Source organism: Globicephala melas, chromosome 2, assembly GCF_963455315.2.
Source record: "Globicephala melas chromosome 2, mGloMel1.2, whole genome shotgun sequence".
Classification (NCBI taxonomy): domain Eukaryota; kingdom Metazoa; phylum Chordata; class Mammalia; order Artiodactyla; family Delphinidae; genus Globicephala; species Globicephala melas.
In genome coordinates, this window is record NC_083315.2 from 129,134,559 (window position 1) to 129,156,855 (window position 22,297).

The following is a 22,297-nucleotide window of genomic DNA, read 5'->3' on the forward strand; positions in this document are numbered from 1 at the left end:
TGGTTACAGAGAGTTAAATGTCAAGAAATAAGAACCAAAGAAGATAATTCATAGACTTTTGCTTTTTTGGTAATTAAAATAAAAATTGTTTCTTGATTTTCATGGATATGTAAAAACCTATGTACTGAACTTGTTATGGGTTATTTTTCTTTCTGTAGGTTTTCTATGTGTCCTCTTTCCTTTTTGAGATAGTAGCCTGATCCTACTTTATCCCTAGATAAAAATATTCCCCAAAGCTAGTAGAAGTCATGGTTTTTAATATAATATCTTCAGAACAAGATATGACTGGTGGTGACTGAAGCAGTGTTTAATGTTTCTCATTTCTTGGGTCGTGCACTCTAGTTAAATTGCAGCTCTCAGACATTCCTTCACTATTGGGTGTCAGTGACCTCCAGGGGCAAATTTACATCGACGGCCCTGAAATAGTATATGGCACCTTGACATGGAGCAAGACCTGATGAGATGTGGGGGAAATGGGCACTGAAAATAAATAGGATACTTTCTGAGATGAACAACAAGAATAAAGTGAGATGGTGGGTCAAGAAATCATTAGAAGAGAAATGAAATTGGGATAGGACTTGAAGGGATTGGGGGACAAGGATGGGAGTGGGTCTGGTAGAGCCAGAGACAAAGAAACCATCTCACCATCTGCATAGGTACAGAACTCCACTCTCTAAACATTTAAGTTCCATTCCATATTCATAAAAGTATTAAGTCTGTTGTACTTAATTTAGAATACCACTGGTCTACTCATCGATGCAAGTAACAATTTAGACATAGCAACGCCTACCCCTTGACATTATAGTTTGTTCCTGAAGAATTATGAGTAAAGTAATTGGTTGTGAATCAAGCCATATTTCAAATAGACTGTGCTGGATAAATAACACAAAAAAGCCACAAGTCCTGTTGCAGTGTCTCTGCAGTATAAGAGACTGAGGTGCTTACAGTTAACCAGAGAGTCAGCATTTGAGCCCATCAAGAGAACATTGTAAACATAGTGTTTTTAGTCCCTAGGGATTATATAATTTACCATTCCTGCCTCTGCTCACCTTTCATTCCTCATCCTCTGAGGGCACTTAACACAGTATCTAACAATGGCAGTACCCAATAAATAACAACCGTAATTATGCATACTGTCACCCTTACCATTTTGAACTTATTTCATTAATTGATATAAATTTAATAACTTGCCTTCTTAATGTGGCAGCATATCTTATCTGATTTGATGAACTTTCTTCTTTTTTTTTTCCCCCAAAGAAGGATGGAAGGGCAGAGGTAGGGAGTTGGAAAAACAAACCTCATCTTCTGGCCTGCCTGCCACTCAGACTCAGTGCTGGATAGGGGATGTAGATGGCTGGAGGAGCTTGGCCTGACTATAGCCATTTTGAGGGGATCCCCCAGCTATGATGAATCTGCACATTTGGCAGCTGGAGAATTCTCTGATGCATTTTTCCTCCTTGTTTTCTTTCCCAGTGTGTCTGAAAAACCCACCCAGCATTCCAATGGCCAGCAACAACACCGCCAGCATAGCTCAAGCCAGGAAACTGGTAGAACAGCTGAAGATGGAAGCCAACATCGATAGGATAAAGGTAAGGATGGCGTAACCTACACAGCCCAGCGAGCCTTGATTGTCAGGAGCGTGACTTGCAGCCATGTGTCATTTGGCTACTTTTCTATAGAGAGTGATAAAACCAGTGATGGTGGAAGAGAAACTTAATGGTTAGGCAGAAGTTCATTTTTCTAATGTGTCTTTGCCTCTTCTGGATTTCTCAAGAATAAAATGGTAGTATAAATTAAAACTGGTTCTCTATGTGGACGTCAAAACGAAACTTAGGCTCATGGCTGAATTCTAGTCAAGGGATTTGGAAAACCCATAAAACATAGAAATCTACCAGTTCATTTCTCTGGCCTTGTACAAGACCCCCTTCTCACTTGGGTTTAATTTTTTCTGTCCTTATGTCAGTTCTAATTTTTAGTGTCTATCTTCATGTCTAATCCTTCTATCCACCACTGCCTGTTATTTTTTTTCTTCTTTATACCTTACTGGAGTTTTTTTCTTCAGAACGCAAAAACCACATGTGGTCTCCCTGAGAAGTCAAACAGCATAGAGGTTTCATGGAACTTAATACTCCACTTCTTTCTTTCTCTCACTCCCCAGATCTAACCTGACAGCTTTGCCTTAAGTTGGACCTAACATATTAAGCCAGGACTTTAAACCTTTTGTTGGCAGATTTTCAATGTAAATTAACCCACACAGATAGCTACTGTAGGGTAGTAAAGTAAATTTATGTCAACTATCAAAGCTTCACTTTCCAGAAGACCTGAGCATTTTATGAAATGGAACTCAGCAACATATCTCATTTTACTAAAATTAGAACATTCTTTCAGATGCCTTTTTTAAACTGGAAGATTCGTCCATACCTGACTTAGCAATCTGAACAATCCAGCCATCCTTTGGAATGTGATTCTAAAACAAGGGTCAATAAATTATGGCTCACGAGCCAAGTCCAGCCCAGTGACTGTTTTTCTCAATAAAGCTTTATTAGAACACAGCCCCACCCATTCGTTTACATACTGTCTGTGGCTACTTTCACACTACAGCAGGGTAGAGTAGTTGCAGCAGAGACCCTGTGGCCCACAAAGCCTAAAATTTTTACTCTCTGGCCTTTTAGAGAAAAACTTTGCTGACCACTGGTGTATAGCAGTGATTCTCAGCCCACCTGTATATTCATATCACCCAGGGAATTTCATAAAAGGACCAATTCTAAGACCACACCGTAGACCAATTAAATTAGAGTCTATTAGGGTATGATTCAGGTAGCAGTATTTCTTTTAATTATCAGTTAATTTCAATGTATAGTTAAGGTTGGGAACCATGGTCCTATAGGAAGGGGTTTACTCCTTACAGCTCCCATCAGGTCTGGGCTAGAGCATGAAGGGAGAGCTGGTCTTCCTCCATAAGTAAACTGAGCAAATTTCCATCTGTCCTGAATCTGCTTTGTAAAATTCAAGTCCTGGTAATGGACCACAAAATGTAAACAGCTTCTTTCTTGCAATAACTTTAATTCTTTATTTATGAATATGATAAAGGGTCTTCACTATCTGTCTTGTGCTTTTTTTACCTTCCTCTTCTCCTTTTTTGCCTCTTCTTTTTTTATTTCCTTTCTTAAAAAAAGTATAATATGGCAAGTGCGCACAGTACCTGCTGAGAGGAGTGAGGTGGCCCAAAGATTGTGGCACCAAAAAGAGTCATTCGGTTCTTTGTTTGTTTTTGGTTCTGCCCATGGACCTTCTGGAAAATGCCACCTTGCCTTTTGGCGTGGCCCAACAAAGAAAAAAGTGTTTGAAAAGCACTGCTGTGTTTGGCATTTTCTGTCACTACTCAGCATCCCCAGGCCCACATCCTGAAGGAGGGTGTGATGGTGTTGGTGGTGATGAAAAGCTGACAGTGGGAAGATCAGGAAAAAACCAAACCTTTTCAGCCATAGGTCAGACCTTCATCACCTCTCACCTGAATTACTGATTGAAAGGTGCTCTTAGCTGATCTTTGCAATCCCGTCTCAACCCCATCTCCATCCCTGCCGTCGCTTACTCTCCATGTGGCCACAGACAGCTTTCTACAAGAAAACCTCATTAGGTTCCTCTCTTACTGAAGATCTTTTCATGATTCCCATCACCTGGAAAATGAAATTCAAACTCGATAGCAAAGCCCCTGCCCCACTTTTCGGCTTCATCCCCTTCCTCTCACCCACATGCTATATTGAACCATTTTTAATTCCCTTGATGGCTATTTCAAATGCCTTTAACATTCACACTCCTCCTCTCTACGTTTCTGCTTTACCAACTCCAGTGACCCCTTGAAGACTCAGTCATTATATCCTTTAAGACACTTTCCCAAACCTTCATCATTAGGTTGGATTTTTGCTATTTTTCGGTTATTCATTTATTCCTTTAACCAATAAATATTTTATTGAGAGCTTTCTAAATTGCCAGACCTTGTCAGATCTCTATAGCTCTGTAGAGGTATAGAGCTAGATGAAAAAGAAGACACGATTCTTGCTCTCAAGGATCTCCTAGTCTGGTAAGAGGTTACCCAAAAAATGAACAGGACCTATCATTAACACAAATAAGATATCCAAAAAGCATAATCACCAAATACCATGAGAAAGAGGTCAACGCCACACCCTGATTCCCTTTGAATACTGCTTCTGAAGACACCAAATAAATCACTATCTGTTCTAGAGCGACAAAGCATTAGCCTGATGAGCTGAACAATGAGTGACTGCCTTCCTACATGATCGTCACTTTCATATCTCTGAATTCCTCTTGACGTCATTAGACCTGAAATTGTTGGAAATGCAGTGGCAGCCTGTATCTCAGCATTTGTTCTGCGCATCAGAGCCAGGCAGGCATGCTGTGGTGAAGTGTCAGATTATTTTTAGTTTAGCTCTTGGGTAAAACTGCGACTGTGTTGACACTGTTGACAGCTAGCTGGTTTAGGGCTTGCCTTTTGGAGTCCCTTCCAGGCTTCTGAGTGGTCAGGCTTCTCCACCTACTTTTGGTACATGATCCCGTCAGCAAGAAGGGGCTTCTCTCTGAAGATCTCAGGTTTCTGATTTTCCAATTAGAGTAGTGACCTCTTCAAGCTATAAAGGTGGCAGTGGCTTTATGTCCATCTGGCAGAGCCTAGTACAGCTGAGGCAACAAGGAACAAGGAAAAGGAGGGCCTTCCCTGGTAGTCCAGTGGGTAAGACTCTGTGCTCCCAATGCAGGGGGCCCAGGGTCTATCCCTGGTTGGGGAACTAGATCCTGCATGCATGCCGCAACTAAGAGTCCGCATGTCACAACTAAGAAGTCCGCAGCTAAAGATCCCATGTGCCACAAGTAAGACTCAGTGCAGCCAAAATAAATAAATAAATGATTTTTTTAAAAAAAGGAACAAGGAAAAGGGGACACAGCTGACACTGGAGCTGTCAAAGGTCCCTTAAGCAGGGGGTGGCCTTATCCCTCCTGTGGCCTCCAGAATAACCTGGAAAGGCCCTAACTTGAGAGGGTCTGAATAACATATTCATTTTTAAACCTTCTTGTTTCCTATCCCTTTGCATCACAGATCCTGAGAGATTTGGACTAATGAACCCATTATCTGTTCGTAAGCCTCAGGCATATATAAATGACACTCCCAGCCTCTCTGTGTTTCTTTGTTAGCATTTCATTCAAGGAGAGAAAGGAAAGAGAAACCAAAGAGAGCTGGGAAGGGCTCTGGGGAAAGGAGCAGAGAGAGATTGTGGAAACTGTGACACTCAGATGTACAAAACAACAAGATACACTGCTGTCGAGCAAAGGCCAGTGAAAGAAAGCTTGTCCTGAGAGCGCAAGTTGAGAGAGCATGTGTAAAAGCAAAGGACAGTAGGACTTCAGTTAAATCTATTTATTCATCATTATGTTAGGACTCTGGGTTTCTAATAAGAGAAACCTAACCCAAGCTGACTTAAGCAGAAAGAAGGGATCGATTATAAAAGATACAGGGCGTCTCAGAATCTAAGAGCAGAAATGTAGTTGATTAAGCAGGGGGAGTGAGAGCTGGAAGGCCAGCGGGAACTGCAAGTGCTCTGTGATATGCCTCTGTTTCTCCCTGTATAGCTGCCTCTTTCTTTTCCTGAGAGGAATAGATTTCTCAGCTGCCTGTTCCATATGGCAGACACAAGGTGGCTGCCCATGGCTCTGAGGATCACATGTCATACTTTCAGCTCCATGAAGAAAGAGATAGATTCATGTCAACCCTTTTAGTCTCACTCCCATATTCCTAGAGTGGTATATTTGTTCTACCAAGGATGAGCCATGCAGCCTCAATCAACTGATGCTAGAATTGAACCACGTTGCACAAACATGGCTCCTAGGAACTAACCCACCCATATGGTTGGGGAGGGGACAGACAGTTAAGGAGGAGTGAGAATCATTGTAAGCTAGAAGAATGCCCTTTAACAGAGGGTGTTGTTGACATCATGAATAATGTAGATGTAAGTGCAAAAAAGCCAAGGCCAGGAGCCTGGGTGAAATGATTGCTTCTTATCTAGTTGGATGCTCTTTAAATTGCACATAAAAATGTCAAATTTATTTCTCAGTTCTCCCAAATGGTTCCAATAGACCTTTCCAACTGGCTCTTTTCACTGTCTCAAGAATATGCTATGCAGATTCCCATCTCTCTGGTTATTCTGGATCCCTCACTGAGAACACCCTTCCTCTTATTCTTTTCCTATGTCCTATAGACCTAATGTTTGTGTCCCTCCCAAAATTCATATGTTAAAATCCTAACACCCAATGGAATAGTATTTGGAGGTGGGGCCTTTGGGAAGTGATTGGGTCATGAAGGCAGAGCCCTCCGGAATGGAATTAGTGCCCTTATAAAGACTCAGAGAACTCCCTTGCCCCGTCTACCATGTGAGGTTACAGCAAGAACACGGGCATCTATGAACCAGGAAGCAAGACCCTCAACAGACACTAAATCTGCTGGCACCTTGATCTTAGACGTTACGTCCTCCAGAGCTCTGAGAAATCAATTTCTGTTGTTTACAATCCACCCATTTTTGGTATTTTATTACGGCAGCCCAGCTAGACTAGGGCATTATCCAAATCTTACTCCTCTCTTACAGGTCAGCTTAAATCCCCACTTGTTCATGAACCTCCTTTTCCATTCTGATCCTACTTACTACTCAATTTACTAAATAATTTTACCTTCATCAGATAATTTTTCAAACTAGACTACACAGTCCTCAATGTCAAAGACATTGTTGTCTACTTCTTGGTGATGAGATATGCAGGCAGTCAGAAAACATTTTTGTTAGTGGATAGCTTTAAGTTCACAGACTAAGAGTGTCATATAACAAGACATTAGGAACTATATTTCGCATGACATTTCCAATTACATTTATAGTTTGGGAAATTCCAAGCATGATGTCACGGGCCAAATAAAACTCATTGTAACAGGATAAAATTCAGTGAAATACCAACAAGAAGGGCATAAATGATCATTTTAAGACAGGTAACTTGTTTCATGTCAAATGTATGATTATAAGTAGCCAGCATTTATAGTATACCTTCTTTCGAAAACAGTTCAACATAAAAAGAACAGATCGATTTTCATAACTGACAAATATGTGTAATTATGGAACCAAATATAAACGTTTCTAATAAGTAAATCATCTTTCTGACAATTGACTCATAATACATTGGAACTGAACTTCAGGGAAAGCTGTAGTGAGAAACGAGCCAGGTAGACATCATGCTTCATTCTAGAGAGTGGACAGACATCTTAGGTTTGGGACTTTTCAAATACTTTTCCAGCATTTGAATTGAAAGTTTTAACATCTCTTCCCTAAAATGCTTGCATTCAACTTATTAGAAACAGTAAGATTCAACCTTCCTTATAGGCCAATTGGGAGTATTTTCAGGGTTAATCAAATAGGTACAGTATGTCTAGGATTTATAGAGGAAAAGGCTGTGTTCAAAGATATCCAGTCCTAATTCATTTGATTTGCTGAAAGTGGAGCAAAAAATTTAATTTGAACCCAGGCATACATTAATAATTGAGCATAAAACTTCATTTTTATGAGGGTTGATATAATTTTTAAAATTCAGTAGATATTTGTTAAGCACCAAGTATATTCTTAGCCTTGTGCATTATACCTAGGAGCTAGAGAAGCAGTACTGTTAAAGCTTGAAAATTCAAAATCCCTAGGAAATGTAGTTTTCTGAATAGCCTAGTTTTCAGGCCAGATAAAGTTCTCCCTTCTTAAAAAACATAACTATTTTGGATGATAATTTTGAATGTCTTTTCTTTATTGAGATTTATCAATTAAATATCATGTACTTTTTTGTTGTTGTTGCGGTACGCGGGCCCCCCACCGCTGTGGCCTCTCCCGTTGCGGAGCACAGGCTCCGGACGTGCAGGCTCCGGACGCTCAAGCTCCGGACGCGCAGGCTCAGCAGCCATGGCCCACGGGCCCAGCTGCTCCGCGGCATGTGGGATCCTCCCGGACCGGGGCACGAACCCGTGTCCCCTGCATCGGCAGGCGGACTCCCAACCACTGCGCCACCAGGGAAGCCCATCATGTACTTTTCTTGATGCGTGTTTTGAAAATTAATTCTTCTATTTCCTTTTTTAAAAAAATCCTATTGATGTGTATCATCAGTTTAATATCTCCTTGGAGGAACAGGGAGGGCAAGATAATTTAGAATATTCACTTTATTTTATAAATTTAAAATAGTAGATATTTATCCATACAATTATACTTTCTCTATATCACAGTCAAAGTTTGATCCTGGGTGCTTTTCACAGTCATAGTGGAGAGATCCTTTAGGCTCACCTTTGGCCACCAGCAGTGATACGGGCACCTGGTGATGTAGGACATCATGGTGATATGGTGCTTTCCATTTCTGGCATGACTAATCTTGCTGACCATTCCACCTGTTGTATTTTCAGTATAATTCCAAGGCATAGCAAAGAATACGGATGTTTCTTCTTCATTTACTAAGGATCAAACTAGATGTTTTAATTTTCCCTTACTTGAATTACATATTAATGATTCAAAGAAAAATAAAGACTTTAAAGTAGCCAGCAGCTTTTGACCTGAGTAAAAAGATCTTTCTAGACAAATATCAGGTCAATCGCTCCTAGTGTGAAAATCTTATGATCTCTTCCCAGAAGTGTGGCAGTTTCTTTTGCCTTCAGCTATCTTGCCAGGCTTGTGGCAGGCAATGTTGGAAGTTCACAATAACTTCTCATTCTAAGCCTCTGTCCCAGCGTGATCTTTCAAGTCCTTTTAAGCATCAATTTAAAGTTGTCAACCCTTGATGGCTCCATTAGTGCAGGCAACTCAACTGAAGGAGTGATTGAATGACTGATACCCTTAACACACAGGCAACTTCCCACGTGCATAGGCAGTGACGACCTATCAGTGCTTGTTGGTCTGGTGGCTTGCAAGCATTTTGCAACATTAATTTTAAGATGTGTTTCAATTTCAGGGTGTAATGAAGACAGAGCTATAGACTTACTCACCAGTTAAATTCTTGGGTCTGGTTTTTATCCTTACTGGCAACTACTTCTTCTTAAAGCTGTCAGGGCATTTGCCTAGAATGGGTTCCTATTTTTTCAGAACCTAAAATCACAATCTGGTGGCTTTTATTGGGACTGTCTAGAGGCCCCCTCCCCTTACTCCCTGGTTCTCAGCCCCAGTCTAGTTTGGTGAGGTTGCTGGGTAGCTGGGTTTCAGCAGTTGTCAATCCAGGGAGATCCTTGCTCTTATCAAAAGTAAATTCCTTCACTGCACATCAGATCTCATCTCCCTCATCAGGAACGCGCTCCAGCAGTTCACTGCCCATTCTGAATCACCAGTTTGGGTTCTCTATTTCATCCTTTCCAACAACATTCAAACATAGTGTTATTTCTCCATCTTAAATAAAATTTAAATTTCTTCTCTTGAACCTCCCGTTTCCTTCTCCAGCAACTGCCTCATTTGTTTGCTCTGCTTTGCAACGTAACTTCTTGAGAAAGTTGTCCATATTCACTGTTTCTAATATCTCTTTTCCCTTTCTTTAGAAAAAATATTTTTACTCCAGAAATAACCTCAAAGGTACAGAAGAGTTTCAAATACAAGGCAAAGAATTTTGTTTTTCCCTGAACCATTTGAGAAAAGTTGTTAACAGGTGCCCTATCACCTCTGGATACTTTAATATTTCCTACAAGTAAAAACATTCTTCTACATAATCATAATATAGTCATCATGCATAATTAACATTGATACATCACTACCTTCTACTCCTCAGACCCCATTTAAGTATTGCAAATCATCCTAATAATGTCCCTTTGAGCAAAAGAACCCAGTTCAGAATCATGGGTTGCATTTAGTTGTCCTGTCAGGCACAGTTCCGTAGACTTCCTTGACTCTTATGACCTTGACAGTTTTTAAGATTATAGGCCATTATTTTATAGAATGTCACTCAATTTAGGTTTGTCTGCTGTTTCTTTATGATTTAATTAAAGTAACAAAACATAAATAGCAGAGAACTGATGGGGTGTCCATCTCACTGCATTCTATCAGTGGCACATGATTTCAAATTGTCACTGGTGATATTAACCTTAAGTACTTGATTAAGGTGGTGTCTTCCACGTTTCTCCATGTAAAGGTGTTCTTTTTTCCTTTGTAGTTAAGAACTATTTGGAATTTGAGGGAAGGATCTTGAGGCTATATAACTATCCCATTCCTCATCAAACATTCTATTTTTTTAAATTTATTATGCACTTGTGGTTTCCTCTTTTATTGAATGCTTTATAATCTGATACTGTCATCATTAATTTTTTTATGTTTAAATTGGCACAGGCTAAATCATTGGCTACTGTGTCCTTTGAAATGTCTCCCTCATTCTTTGAGTACTTCCTTAGTTTTCAACACAAAAAATTCTCTAGGGTCCTCTTGTTATTTCCCTGGCCCAGCCCTGGAATCATTCTTTTCTCCAAGAGCACTAGTTCCCTTGAGAATGGTATTTAGAAATCAAGATCTCAATGCTAAGTGTGCTCATTGCTGAAGAGTTGCTGCTCCTGGGTCCTCTCAGTGGACAGAGCTAGAGAATTCATACACACATGCACACAAGGACATGTGTGTGCACGCACACACACACACACTTTTACATCTATATTTCTTTATCTGTACATATGTGTATAGGTAACCATGAGTTCACATCGACACTACCGGGTCCTGTCCTACACCACAGGGTTCATTCCAGCTTTCTACTTTCCATATTTGTAACTCCCCTCACTGTTGGTGAGAAACTTGGCTCCCCTTATCCTTATTTGATCAACTCCCATGTATGGAACCAAGCTCCCACTCCATAACCTCTCTGCCTGATGCAGATACCTTCACATCCCACTTGGGCTCCCATACGCCTCACCAGGCTGCCCCCTGCACAGATGCTCTCCTCACATTGCTCCAGCTCTGACAACCCATCACGGGCCCCTGACCTAGTGTAGAAACTATAATACCTTGCTTGGTCCTACCCTAAGCCTTTAAGATTGAATTGTTCATAAAGAGGAGGGAGGAGGAGGCCCATTTGCTCTACACCCATTTCACTCCACCATTCCACTGAAACTTCTCTCATCAAGGTCACCAATGACTTCAAATTGCTAAATCTAGTAGTCAGTTCTCAGTTTTCATCTCACTTGACCTATTGACATGGTTGATGATTCCTTATGCCTTGAAGCACTTTCTTCATTTGGCTCTCAGTACTCCCCACTGTCACAAGCTACTCCTTTTAAATTTCCTTTGCTGTTCCTCTTAGGCTCCCCAACTTCTTACATTGAAGTTGTTCCAGGTTCAATCCTTGTTCCTCTTTTTTCTATCTAAATGTACTCCTTTGGTGATCTTGCTCATTCCCAAGGCTTTATGTACCATCTGTATGGCCTCAAGTCCCAAATTTATGTCTCTAGTCTAAATCTTGCTTCTAACTCCAGCATTGTATATCTCATTAACAAATGTTTCAATTTCAACCTTTCTAAAACTGAATTCCCAGTCTTCCTCCCCAAATCTTCTCTCCCTGCAGCTGAAATGATGGCAACTCCATCTTTCCATTAGATCAGTCCAAAAACTTAGAGTTATCCTTAGTTCTTATTTTTTATTCACACACTATCTCTAATCCATCATAAAATCCTGTGATTCTAGATTCAAGTGCTGTTTATCCAGAATTATACTTCTCATCACCACCTCTGCTGCTATTTCTCTGTTCTGAACCACTGTCACCTCTCACTTAGATTACAGCAATAGTCTCCAGGAATCTCCACTTCTACCCTTACTCCCATAGAGTCCTATTCTCAACACAGCATCCAGAATGCTTCTTTAAAATACGTCAATGGCTCCCCATTTCTCTTACCATAAGCTTTATTGTATAAGTTTTTACTCAAAGATTGATTACCTTCTCAATTAAGCCTAACTATTGCAACCTGTCTTCCATGACCCCCACCCGTATATACACTCTTAATCCCTTTTACCCTTCTCTACTTTTCATTTTCTTATAAAACTTACTACCATCTAACATTCTCTATAGCTATTTATTATGTTTCATTTTCTTCTCTCCATCCTCCTACTCAAATACTATGTAAGCAATTCGATTACGCTGTGCATTGGTGTAGTTTGATTCATATTTTTTCATTTGGATTTTGTTGAGTTACTTAAACCTGTGGGTTTGTAGTTTTTATCAAATTTGGAAATTTTCAGTTATTAAGTCTTCAAATATTTTTTCTTTCCTCTCATCCACATACCATCTTTCTCCTCTCCTCAGAGACTCCAATTATATATATATTAGGCCACTTGAAGTTGTCTCCTAGCTCAGTGTGTTCTGGGATTTTTTTGCAGGGGGTTGTTTTTTGTATTGGGGGGGGGTTGTTGTTGTTTTCAGTCTGTTTTCTCTCTGTGCTTCACTTTGGAGAGTTCCCATTATTGTCTTCAAGTTCACTAATCTTTTCTTCTGCAATGTCTAATCAGGTGCTAATTCCATTCAGTGTGTTTTTTATCTCTAGAAATTTGATTTGGGTCATTTTAATATCTTCCATGTCTCTTTTAATCCTATTTTGCTTTCCTCTATTTTCTTGATTATATAGAAAATATTTACAATAGCTGTTTTAACAGCATCCTTATCTAGTAATTTTATCATCTACGTCAGTTCTGGGTCTTTTCCTCCTCATTATGAGATTAATCAATTTGGATTAATTTTTCTCCTCATTATGGGATAGATTTATTCCCCCTACTTATTTGTATGTCTGGATTTTTTTTTTTTTTTTTTTTTTTGGATTCCAGACATTGTGAATTTTATTTTGTGGCAAACTGAAATTTCTTGTTTCTTTAAATATTTGGGGGTTTTGTTCTGTGGTCCAATTAAGTTATTTGGAAACATTTTGATCTATTCAAGGCTTACTTTTAAACTTTGATAGGTGGGTCCACAACAGCCTTTAACCAAGGCCTACTTGGCACCACTACTGAACACACCCTTTTTAAGACTCTACTTAATCCCCTATGTGTTATGTGATCTATGTATTCTAGCCAGTAGAAACACAAACTATTCCAGCCCTGTGTGATCACCAGGGATTATTTCACTTGATCCTTTCTGAAATTCTTTGCACAGCCTCAAGAAGTTTTCTCCCACATATGTGCTGATCAGTAATTAGCTAAAGACTCAAAAGGAATCCTCTGGAGGCCTCCAGATTGCTCTCTCACTCTCTCTCACTCTCTCTCTCTCTCTCTCTCTCTCTCTCTCTTTGTTTGTGTAAGCGTGTAGCTCTTTCTTCTCTGTCACTCTCTCCTCAACTCAAGGAGGTTCATGAAATCTGTTTGGGTAGCTCCTCCCTGTGCTGTGGCCTAGAAACCATTTTCAAGCAGTACTGCTGAAACATTCTTGGGGCTTTTCTTGCCTCCCTTCTCTCAGGGATCACTGTCCTCTGCTGCCTGTTCTCTACTATTTAAAAAACATTTGTCCACATATTTTTTTTTTCAGTTTTTAAGTTAAAGCAGGAGGGTTTAATTGGTTGCTGTTCCTCCATCATCATCAGAATTGGAAGTCTAGAATACTGCATAAGTTCCACAAGGACAGGAAGCTTTGTTTATTTTGTTCCCTGATTATGCCAATCCCCCAGAACTGTGACTGGCAATTAGGTACTCAGTAAATATTAGGTGAATGGAATATTTGTTGATTAAGCTTGTATTTGAGAACTTCTTCAGCAATTATTTGAGTGTTTCCTATGTGCTGGCACTGATGACACAGTCGTGAATAAAATAGATATGATTGTTGCCTTCATAGAGCAGAATGCCAAAAGGGAAACATCAAACATCAAATAAACAAACAATGGTTGTAATTATAAATTGTAATAAATGTTTTTCTGTGAAGGAAAAGAATGGTATGCTCTGAAAGAGACTAATGATGAAAGTCATTATTGGATGAGGTAGTCAGTAAAGACTCTGCAAAGAATGCTATTTCACCCCTGAAGGAAGAGAAGGAGCCAGCCTGGTGAGGAGATGGGGAGAAGACTGTTCCAGGGAATTGTATATGTGAAGCTCTGAGGCAGAAAAGAACTTGGAACTTTCACGAACTTAGAGAGAGGAGACCTGTGTGAGAGGAAAAAAATGCTACAACATGAAATTGGAGAGATGGCAGGCCCAAAGTAAGCAGGACCCACAGGCTGTTTTTATGATGTCTTGGCTTTCCACAAAGTACAATGGGAAGCTCTTGAAAGTTTTAAATAGGGGAGTGATATGAGCCAATTTATATTTTTAAAATATCTTTCTAGCTGTAGTACAGAGAGTACTACTCCTGGCACAATTGTAAAAGTAGAGAAGTTATTTACAACTGAGATTCTTAAAATCTTTTGTGCCCCAAACCTGTTTGGCTGTCTGCCGAAGCATATGGTCTCCTTCTCAGAATAATGCTTTTAAATTACAAAGGAAACGAATTATATTAAAATATAGTTTATCAGAAAACATTTGTGGTACAGCTAAATATATATACTTCTTTATTAACTGATTATATAGGATGTAATAGTGGGTCTATACTTATAAAGCAAAAGAACATAAATAAATGTTGAGATATCTGCAGTAACTGTAATGTGATGGAAAAGATCTGATTTTTATTGGTGACTAAGTCACAGAAACTGTTAATGCTAATTGTGTTGTCTACATCTATAATGGAAAGAAATGTTAGATTTCCATTTCAGGTTAGTGAAAATAAAGATGTAATTTTTTTTAAATCATTGAACTTAACAGACCACACCCTGCATTCTATTCATGGATCCTGTCTCAGTCCATTTGAGCTACTATAACAGAATGCCATACACTAGGTGGCTTATGAACAACAGATATTTATTTCTCACAGTTCTGAGACTAGAAGTCCAAGATCAAGGTGTCAGTATATGTGGTGTCTAGTAAGGGCCTGCTTCCTGATTTGTAGAAGGCTACCTTCTCTCTGTGACCTCACATGGTTAAAGGGGCAAGGGAGCTCTCCAGGGTCTCTTTCATAAGAGTACTAATTCCATTCATGAGGGCTCTACTCTCATGACCTAGTCACCCTACAAAGGTCCCAACTCCAAACACCATCACACTGGGGATTAGATTTCAACATATGAATTGGGGGTGGGGGGGAAATAAACATTCAGTCTATAAAATATCCCTTGGAATTTTTTATTTAAGAGGTTATTTCAGTAATTGTGGGAAAAGAAGATGGAGGCTTGGACCAGGGTAGTTGCAAGAGAGGTGACAATAAGGGGACAAATTTGAGATATTTTTCTGGGAGCATCCCTATACAGTCTGCATGTACTCAATGGCTTTGGTGGGAGAGCTGGATTTGACGTGAACACAAGTCATGTCTTTCCTCAGGGTGTGCTGGCAGCTATCACCTTGGTAGGAGGTGGGGCTGGAGGTGGAGAGGCTAGGGCCAGAGCCAGGTGCGAGCCAGGGCTTCCTGTCTGCTCAGTGGCTGTTACTGCCCTAATTGGGGTGCGGGCAGGTCCCAAGTTGCTGGAGCAGAAGCTCTGAGGGTCAGGTTTGAGCTGGCTCTGTTCCCTTTAAGTGTGAACTCTCCCCTCTCCCAGCACCAGCACCCTTGGGAGCAGTGCTGGAGCAAGAGGGGCCCACTTGATCTCTCAGCGTCTGACAGGGTACAAGCTGCAGTGGTCCAGCCACAGAGTCCCAGGCTGCTTCTGATGCATTGCCTGTGCGAGTGCCAGTAATGGCTGCCCCCACCCTGCTCACACAGTGCTTCAGGTCTGAGCCACCTCTGTGTCTCTTAGCTGAGTTCTTTCTGTCATGGCAGCGCTCACTCCAGTGTGGAGCTACGACATGAAGTAAACAGGGCTGGAGCATTCACTCCTCAAGCTGGAGAGCACCAGGCAGACATGGGAAACCAGCCAGCCACCCACGCAGTTTGTCAGCCCTCTCCGCTCTGCCTCAGGAGAAATCAAGCACGCATGTGCATTCCTCACAAGCAGACAGAGTCCAGGCTTCCCACAGCCCTTGTGTTAGTCCCCCCCAGCCCTCCAATCAGCCCTCCAATTGTCTTCTCTGTGCCAGACCCCAGGACTGGAGCCTACAATAGGTAGCTCGAACCATTCACTCCCCAGGGAGGATCTCTACCCCTATAATCTCCCTTTTCTTCTGAGTTCCCTCCCTGGGCCGCAGGTCCTGACCTGATTGCTTCTCTTCCCTTCCTACCCAATTCCGTGTACATCTTTCTTTCAGCCTTGGTCGTTCAGGAGTTTTCTGCCAGTTTCCAGTTCGGTTTCAGTGAGAATTGTTCCACATTTAGGTGTGTGTTTGTTGTATTTGTCGGGGGAGGTAAGTTCCAGGTCCTCCTACTCTGCCATCTTGATCACCTCCCAAATTTGAGATATTTTTGTAGGAAGAATCAACAGGATGGAAAAGGGAGAGATTACCTAAAGTTACTGGTGAAATCTTCATGGAAGAACTAGGCCTAGGAATGTGAAACGTAAAAGAATCTGTATGCACAATGTTAGCAAGGATAGTTAGAAAGCAAGAAGATTTGCCAGGCAGACTATTGCTGTGACTCACTGAAAAGTAAGGAACAAGGATGAAGCTATGGGTTCGAAAGAAAGAGCATTCATAAAGAATAAATCAAGAACACTGAGACTCATGACTCAGGTACTCACGAGCTGTGAGAACTAGGGCAAATGTTTACCTAATGAAGCCTCAGCTTCACATATTAAAAATGAGGATAATAATAATAGCTTGTGACCCATAATGTTGTAAGGATTAAATAAAATACTGTATGTAAAGTGGTTAGCACAGTTCTGACATGTAGCAAGGGCAGATAAATATTAGCAATTGTTCTAATTGCTGCTAGGATTCTGACATTGTATTGGACCATCACCCACAGGAGATTGCAATCTAGTTGAGGAAACATGATAAAACACATGATATATTTTTAGAAGGAAATTGTTCAGAGTCAAGTGTTCAAATACAAGATATGAGCAACTCTAAGCTATTAAATTTTGCCCAGTATAGTACTTCCTGTACCATAAAAAGATTTTGAGAGTTTCTGCCACATATTTGTATGTGAGCATTGCAGATGAGTAGGGATACTGTTGGATCTCTTGTTAACAAGTAAGTTTTACATATTACTATTGTCCAGTCTCTGCTGCTTGCAGCTAAGCTCCCATTTGGCATAATAATGATTACAGCTCGAACAATTAAAACAAAACAAAACAAAAAAGAGGTAATTGAGATTCTGAAAGTCTGTTCTTTGCTTTCATTTACAGGAGCTAAGACAAGAACAGGCTGTTTCCTTTTGTTCTGTCATAATACCATTTCATAAAGATGCACAAAAAATTTCAATCAACCTTTGGAACTACCCCTGCATTTGAGTAGTTTGTATGTAGATGGCTGTGGCTTAATGGCAAAACATTAACATTCAAGTTCTTCTTCTGCTGTGTACTTTGCTATATGACATTGAACCACTCATGCAATGTACTGAGCCTAAATTTTTCATCTATAAAAGGAGGATAGGGCTTCCCTGGTGGCGCAGTGGTTGAGAGTCCGCCTGCCAATGCAGGGGACACGGGTTCGTGCCCCAGTCTGGGAAGATCCCACATGCCGCGGAGCGGCTGGGCCCGTGAGCCATGGCTGCTGAGCCTGCGCGTCCGGAGCCTGTGCTCTGCGGCAGGAGAGGCCACAGCAGTGAGAGGCCCGCATACCGCAAAAAAAAAAAAAAAAAAAAAGGAGGATAATAGTTCCTACCTCAGGATTATTTTGTAGATCAATAAAGAAAACTTAATGTCTGGAACAAAATAGAAACACAATAAAAATATTTCTATAAGCAATGTAATACCTATTAAAGAGTGAGAATTTAAGTCAAAACTTGTAACAAGAGACAAAGAAAGTCATTATATAATAACTAGGTTAATTTATTAAAAGGTTACAATAATCATAAATATATACACACCCAAAATCAGAGTACCTATTTAGCAAATATTAACCATTAGTACCATTAAGCAAATATTAACAGACCTAAAGGGAGAAATAGACAATACAGTCATAGCTGGGAACTTTAATACCTCACTTTCAACAATGGATAGATCATCCAGACAGAAAATCAATATGGAAATGTTGAACTTGAACTATACTTTAGACCAAGTTAACCTAACAAACATATACAGAACATCGCATCCAACAGCCACAGAATATACATTCTTCTTAAGTGCACATGGAACATTCTCTAGGATAGGTCAAATGATAGGTCATAAAACAAGTCTTGGCAAATTTAAGAAGCTTGAAATCATACTAAAAATCTTTTCCAATCACAATTGTATGAAACTAGAAATCAATAACAGGAGTAAAACTGAGAAGTTCACCAATATGCAGAAATTAAACAACACACTTGTGAATAATCAGCAATGGATCAAAGAAGAAATACAAAAAATAATTTTTTTAAAATCTTGAAACGAACAAAAAGAGGAAACAAAACATACCAAAATGTATGGGATGCAGCAAAAGCAGTTCTAAGAGGGAAGTTTATAGTGATAAACACCTACATTAAGAAAAAACTAAAAATGATTTCAAATAAACAACCTAACTGTATACCTCAAGGAACTAGAAAAAAATAGCTTAAGCACAAAATTACCAGAAGGAAGCAAACACAAAGAGCAGAAATAAATGAAATAGAGACCAGAAAAACAACAGAAAAAATCAGCAAACTTAAGGGCTGTGTTTTTTGAAAAGATGGAACAAAATTGACAAACCTTTAGCTAGACTAAGAAAAAAAGACTCAAATAAGTAAAATTGGAAATGAAAGAAGAGACATTACAACTGATATCACAAAAATACAAAGGATCCTGACACTACTTATGAACAATCACATGAAACAAATTGGATAACCTAAAAGACATGGGTAAGTTTTTAGAAATACATAACATACCAAGACTGAATCATTAAGAAATAAGGAATCTGGGGACTTCCCTTGTGGTGCAGTGGTTAAGAATCCACCTGCTAATGCAGGAGACATGGGTTCAAGCCCTGATCTGGGAAGATCCCACATGCCGCAGAGCAACTAATCCCGTGCGCCACAACTGCTGAGCCTGTGCTCTAGAGCCCGTGAGCCACAACTATTGAAGCCCGTGTGCGTAGAGCCCATGCTCTGCAACAAAGAGAAGCCACCACAGTGAGAAGTCCGTGCACCACAATGAAGTGTAGCTCCCACTCTCCACAACTAGAGGAAGCCCACACACAGCAATGAAGACCCAATGCAGCCAAAAATAAAAAATAAATAACTAAAATTATTTTTAAAAAAGAAAGAAATAGAAAATCTGAACAGACAAATTACTAGTAAGGAATTGAATCAGTAATCAAAAATTTCCCAATAAAGAGAATCTCAGTACCAGATGGCTTTCCTGGTGAATTCTATCAAACATTTAAAAAATTAATGCCAGTTCTTCTCAAATTCTTCCAAAAAATTGAAGAGTAGGGAACACTTCCAAACTATTTTACAAGCCAGCATTACCCTGATACCAAAGCCAGATAAGGACATTACAAGAAAAGAAAACTGTAAACCAATATCCCTGATGAATATGAATGCTAAAATTCTCAACAAAATATTAGCAAACCGAATTCAACAGCACATTAAAAGGATCATATACCACAAACGAGTGGGATTTATTCCTGTGATACAAGGATAGTGCAATGTATGCATGTCAATAAATGTGATACATCACATTTATAGAATGAAAGATAAAAATCATATGATCATCTCATTTAGATGCAGAAAGAAAATTTAACAAAATACAACACCGTTTCATGATAAAAACTCTCAACAAATTGGGTATAGAAGGAATGTACTTCAACATAATAAGGTCCATATATATATCAAGCCCACAGCTGACATCATACTCAATGGTAAAAGATTAAAAGCTTTTCCTGTAAGATCAGAAATAGGACAAGGTTACCCACTCTCATGACTCTATTTAACATAGTACTGGAAGTCCTAGCCAGAACAATCAGGGAAAAAAAAATAAAAGATATTTAAATAGAAACAAAAAAAGTAAAATTGTCTCTGTTTGTAGATGATGATTTTATATAGAGAAAACCCTAAAAATTTCACCAAAACCCCCACAAAATCCTGTTAGAGCTAATCAATGAACTCAATAAAGTAGCTGGATAAAAAATCAACATACAAAAATCAATTGTGTTTCTGTACACTAACAATGAAATAACTGAAAAAGAAATAAAATCCCATTCACAATAGCTTCAAAAATAAAATACTTAGGAATAAATTTCCTCAAGGAGTTGAAAGATCTGTACACTAAAAATTATAAGACTCTGATGAAAGAGATTAAGACATAAATAAATGGAAAGATATCCTGTGTTCATGGGTCAGAAGAATTAATTTTTTTAATTTTTTAATTTAATTTTATTTATTTTTTATACAGCAGGTTCTTATTAGTCATCAATTTTATACACATCAGTGTATACATGTCAATCCCAATTGCCCATTTCATCACACCACCACCCCCCCATGGCTTTCCCCCCTTGGTGTCCATACGTTTCTTCTCTACATCTGTAAAATGTCCATATTACCCAAAGCCATCTATATATTCAATGCAATCTCAATCAAAATTCCAATGGAAGTTTTCACAGAAATAAAAAATTAAATCATAAAAATTCATATGGAACCACAAAAGACTCCACATAGCCAAAGCAATTCTGAGAAAGAGGAATAAAGCTGGAGGCATTACACTCCCTGTTTTCAAACTATATTACAAAGCTATAGTAATAAAATCAGTATGGCATAAAAAATAGACACATGAAACAATGAAACAGAATCAAGAACCCAGAAATAAACCCTAGCATGTACCATCAACTAATATTTGACAAAGGAACCAGAGTGCTTGATGGGAAAATGATAGTCTCTTCAATAGTGGTGTTGGGAAAAATGGATAATCACATGCAGCAAAGTGAAACTGGACCCCTGCCTTATCCTACTCACAAAAGTTAACTCAAAATGGATCAAAGACTTCAATATAAGATCTGAAACTGTTAAACTCCTAGAAGAAAACATAGAGAGGGTAAGCTCCTTGACATTGATCTTGGCAATGATTTCTTGGATATGACACCAAAAGTACATGCAAGAAAAGCAAAAATAAATAAGTGCAACTACATGAAACTAAAAAGCTTCCACACATTAAAAGAAAGAGTCAACAAAATGAAAAAGCAAACTATGGAATGGGAGAAAAATGTCAAACCTTGTATCTGATAAAGGGTTAATGTAAAGAATTCATACAACTTAATAGCAAACAAGCAATCTGATTTAAAAATGGACAGGGCTTCCCTGGTGGCACAGTGGTTGAGAGTCCACCTGCTGATGCAGGGGACATGAGTTCATGCCCCGGTCCGGGAAGATCCCACATGCCGCGGAGTGGCTGGGCCCATGAGCCATGGCTGATGAGCCTGTGCATCTGGAGCCTGTGCTCTGCAACGGGAGAGGCCACAACAGTGGGAGGCCTGTGTACCACCAAAAAAAAAAAAAAAATGGACAGAGGAACTGAATAGACATTATTCCAAAGAAGATATAAATGTCCAACGAATGTGTGAAGCAATGCTCAATATCACTAATCAGGGAAGCACAAATTAAAACCACAATGAGATATCACTTTACACTTGTTAGAATGGCTATTACCAAAAAAGACGAGCAATAACAAGTGTTGGCAAGGATGTAGAGAAAAGGGAACCCTTGTGTACTACTGATGGGAACATAAATTGGTACAGCCACTATGGAAAACAGTAGAGAGGTTCCTCAAAAAATTAAAAATAGAACTATCATAGGATCTAGCAATCCTACTTCTGATATATATATATATCCAATCAACATCTCAAAGAGGTATCTGCACTTGCATATTCATGGCAGCCCTATTCACAATAGCCAAGTCATGGAAACAGCCTAAGTCCATCTGCGGATGAATAAAGAAAGAAGATGTATCATGTATTATATATTTACAGTGGAGTATTATTCAGCCATGAGAAAGAAGGATATTCTGCCATTTGGGTGGACTCGGAGGGCATTATGTTAGTGAGACACGTCAGACAGAGAAAGATGAATATCGTCACTTATATGTGGAATCTAAAAAACCTGAACTCAGAGAAACAGAGTAGAATGGTGGTTGTCAGGGGCTGGGGGTGGTGAGGGATATGGGGAGATGTCAGTCAAAGGATACAAACTTCCAGTTATAAGAAGAATAAGTTCTGGGGAGCTAATGTACAAT

General features: G+C 39.5%; 1 protein-coding gene across 2 annotated transcripts in view; it reads left to right on the forward strand.

Annotated features, from left to right (window-relative positions):
- Positions 1–22,297, forward strand: part of GNG2 (G protein subunit gamma 2) — a 137,834-nt gene that overhangs the window by 109,831 nt on the left and 5,706 nt on the right. For both annotated transcript variants that reach the window (XM_030854973.3, XM_030854972.3), the window contains one exon: positions 1,474–1,589. In XM_030854973.3, the coding sequence (XP_030710833.1) occupies positions 1,503–1,589 (87 nt within the window). In that variant the 5' untranslated portion in view covers positions 1,474–1,502. The remainder of the gene's footprint in view (positions 1–1,473; positions 1,590–22,297) is intronic.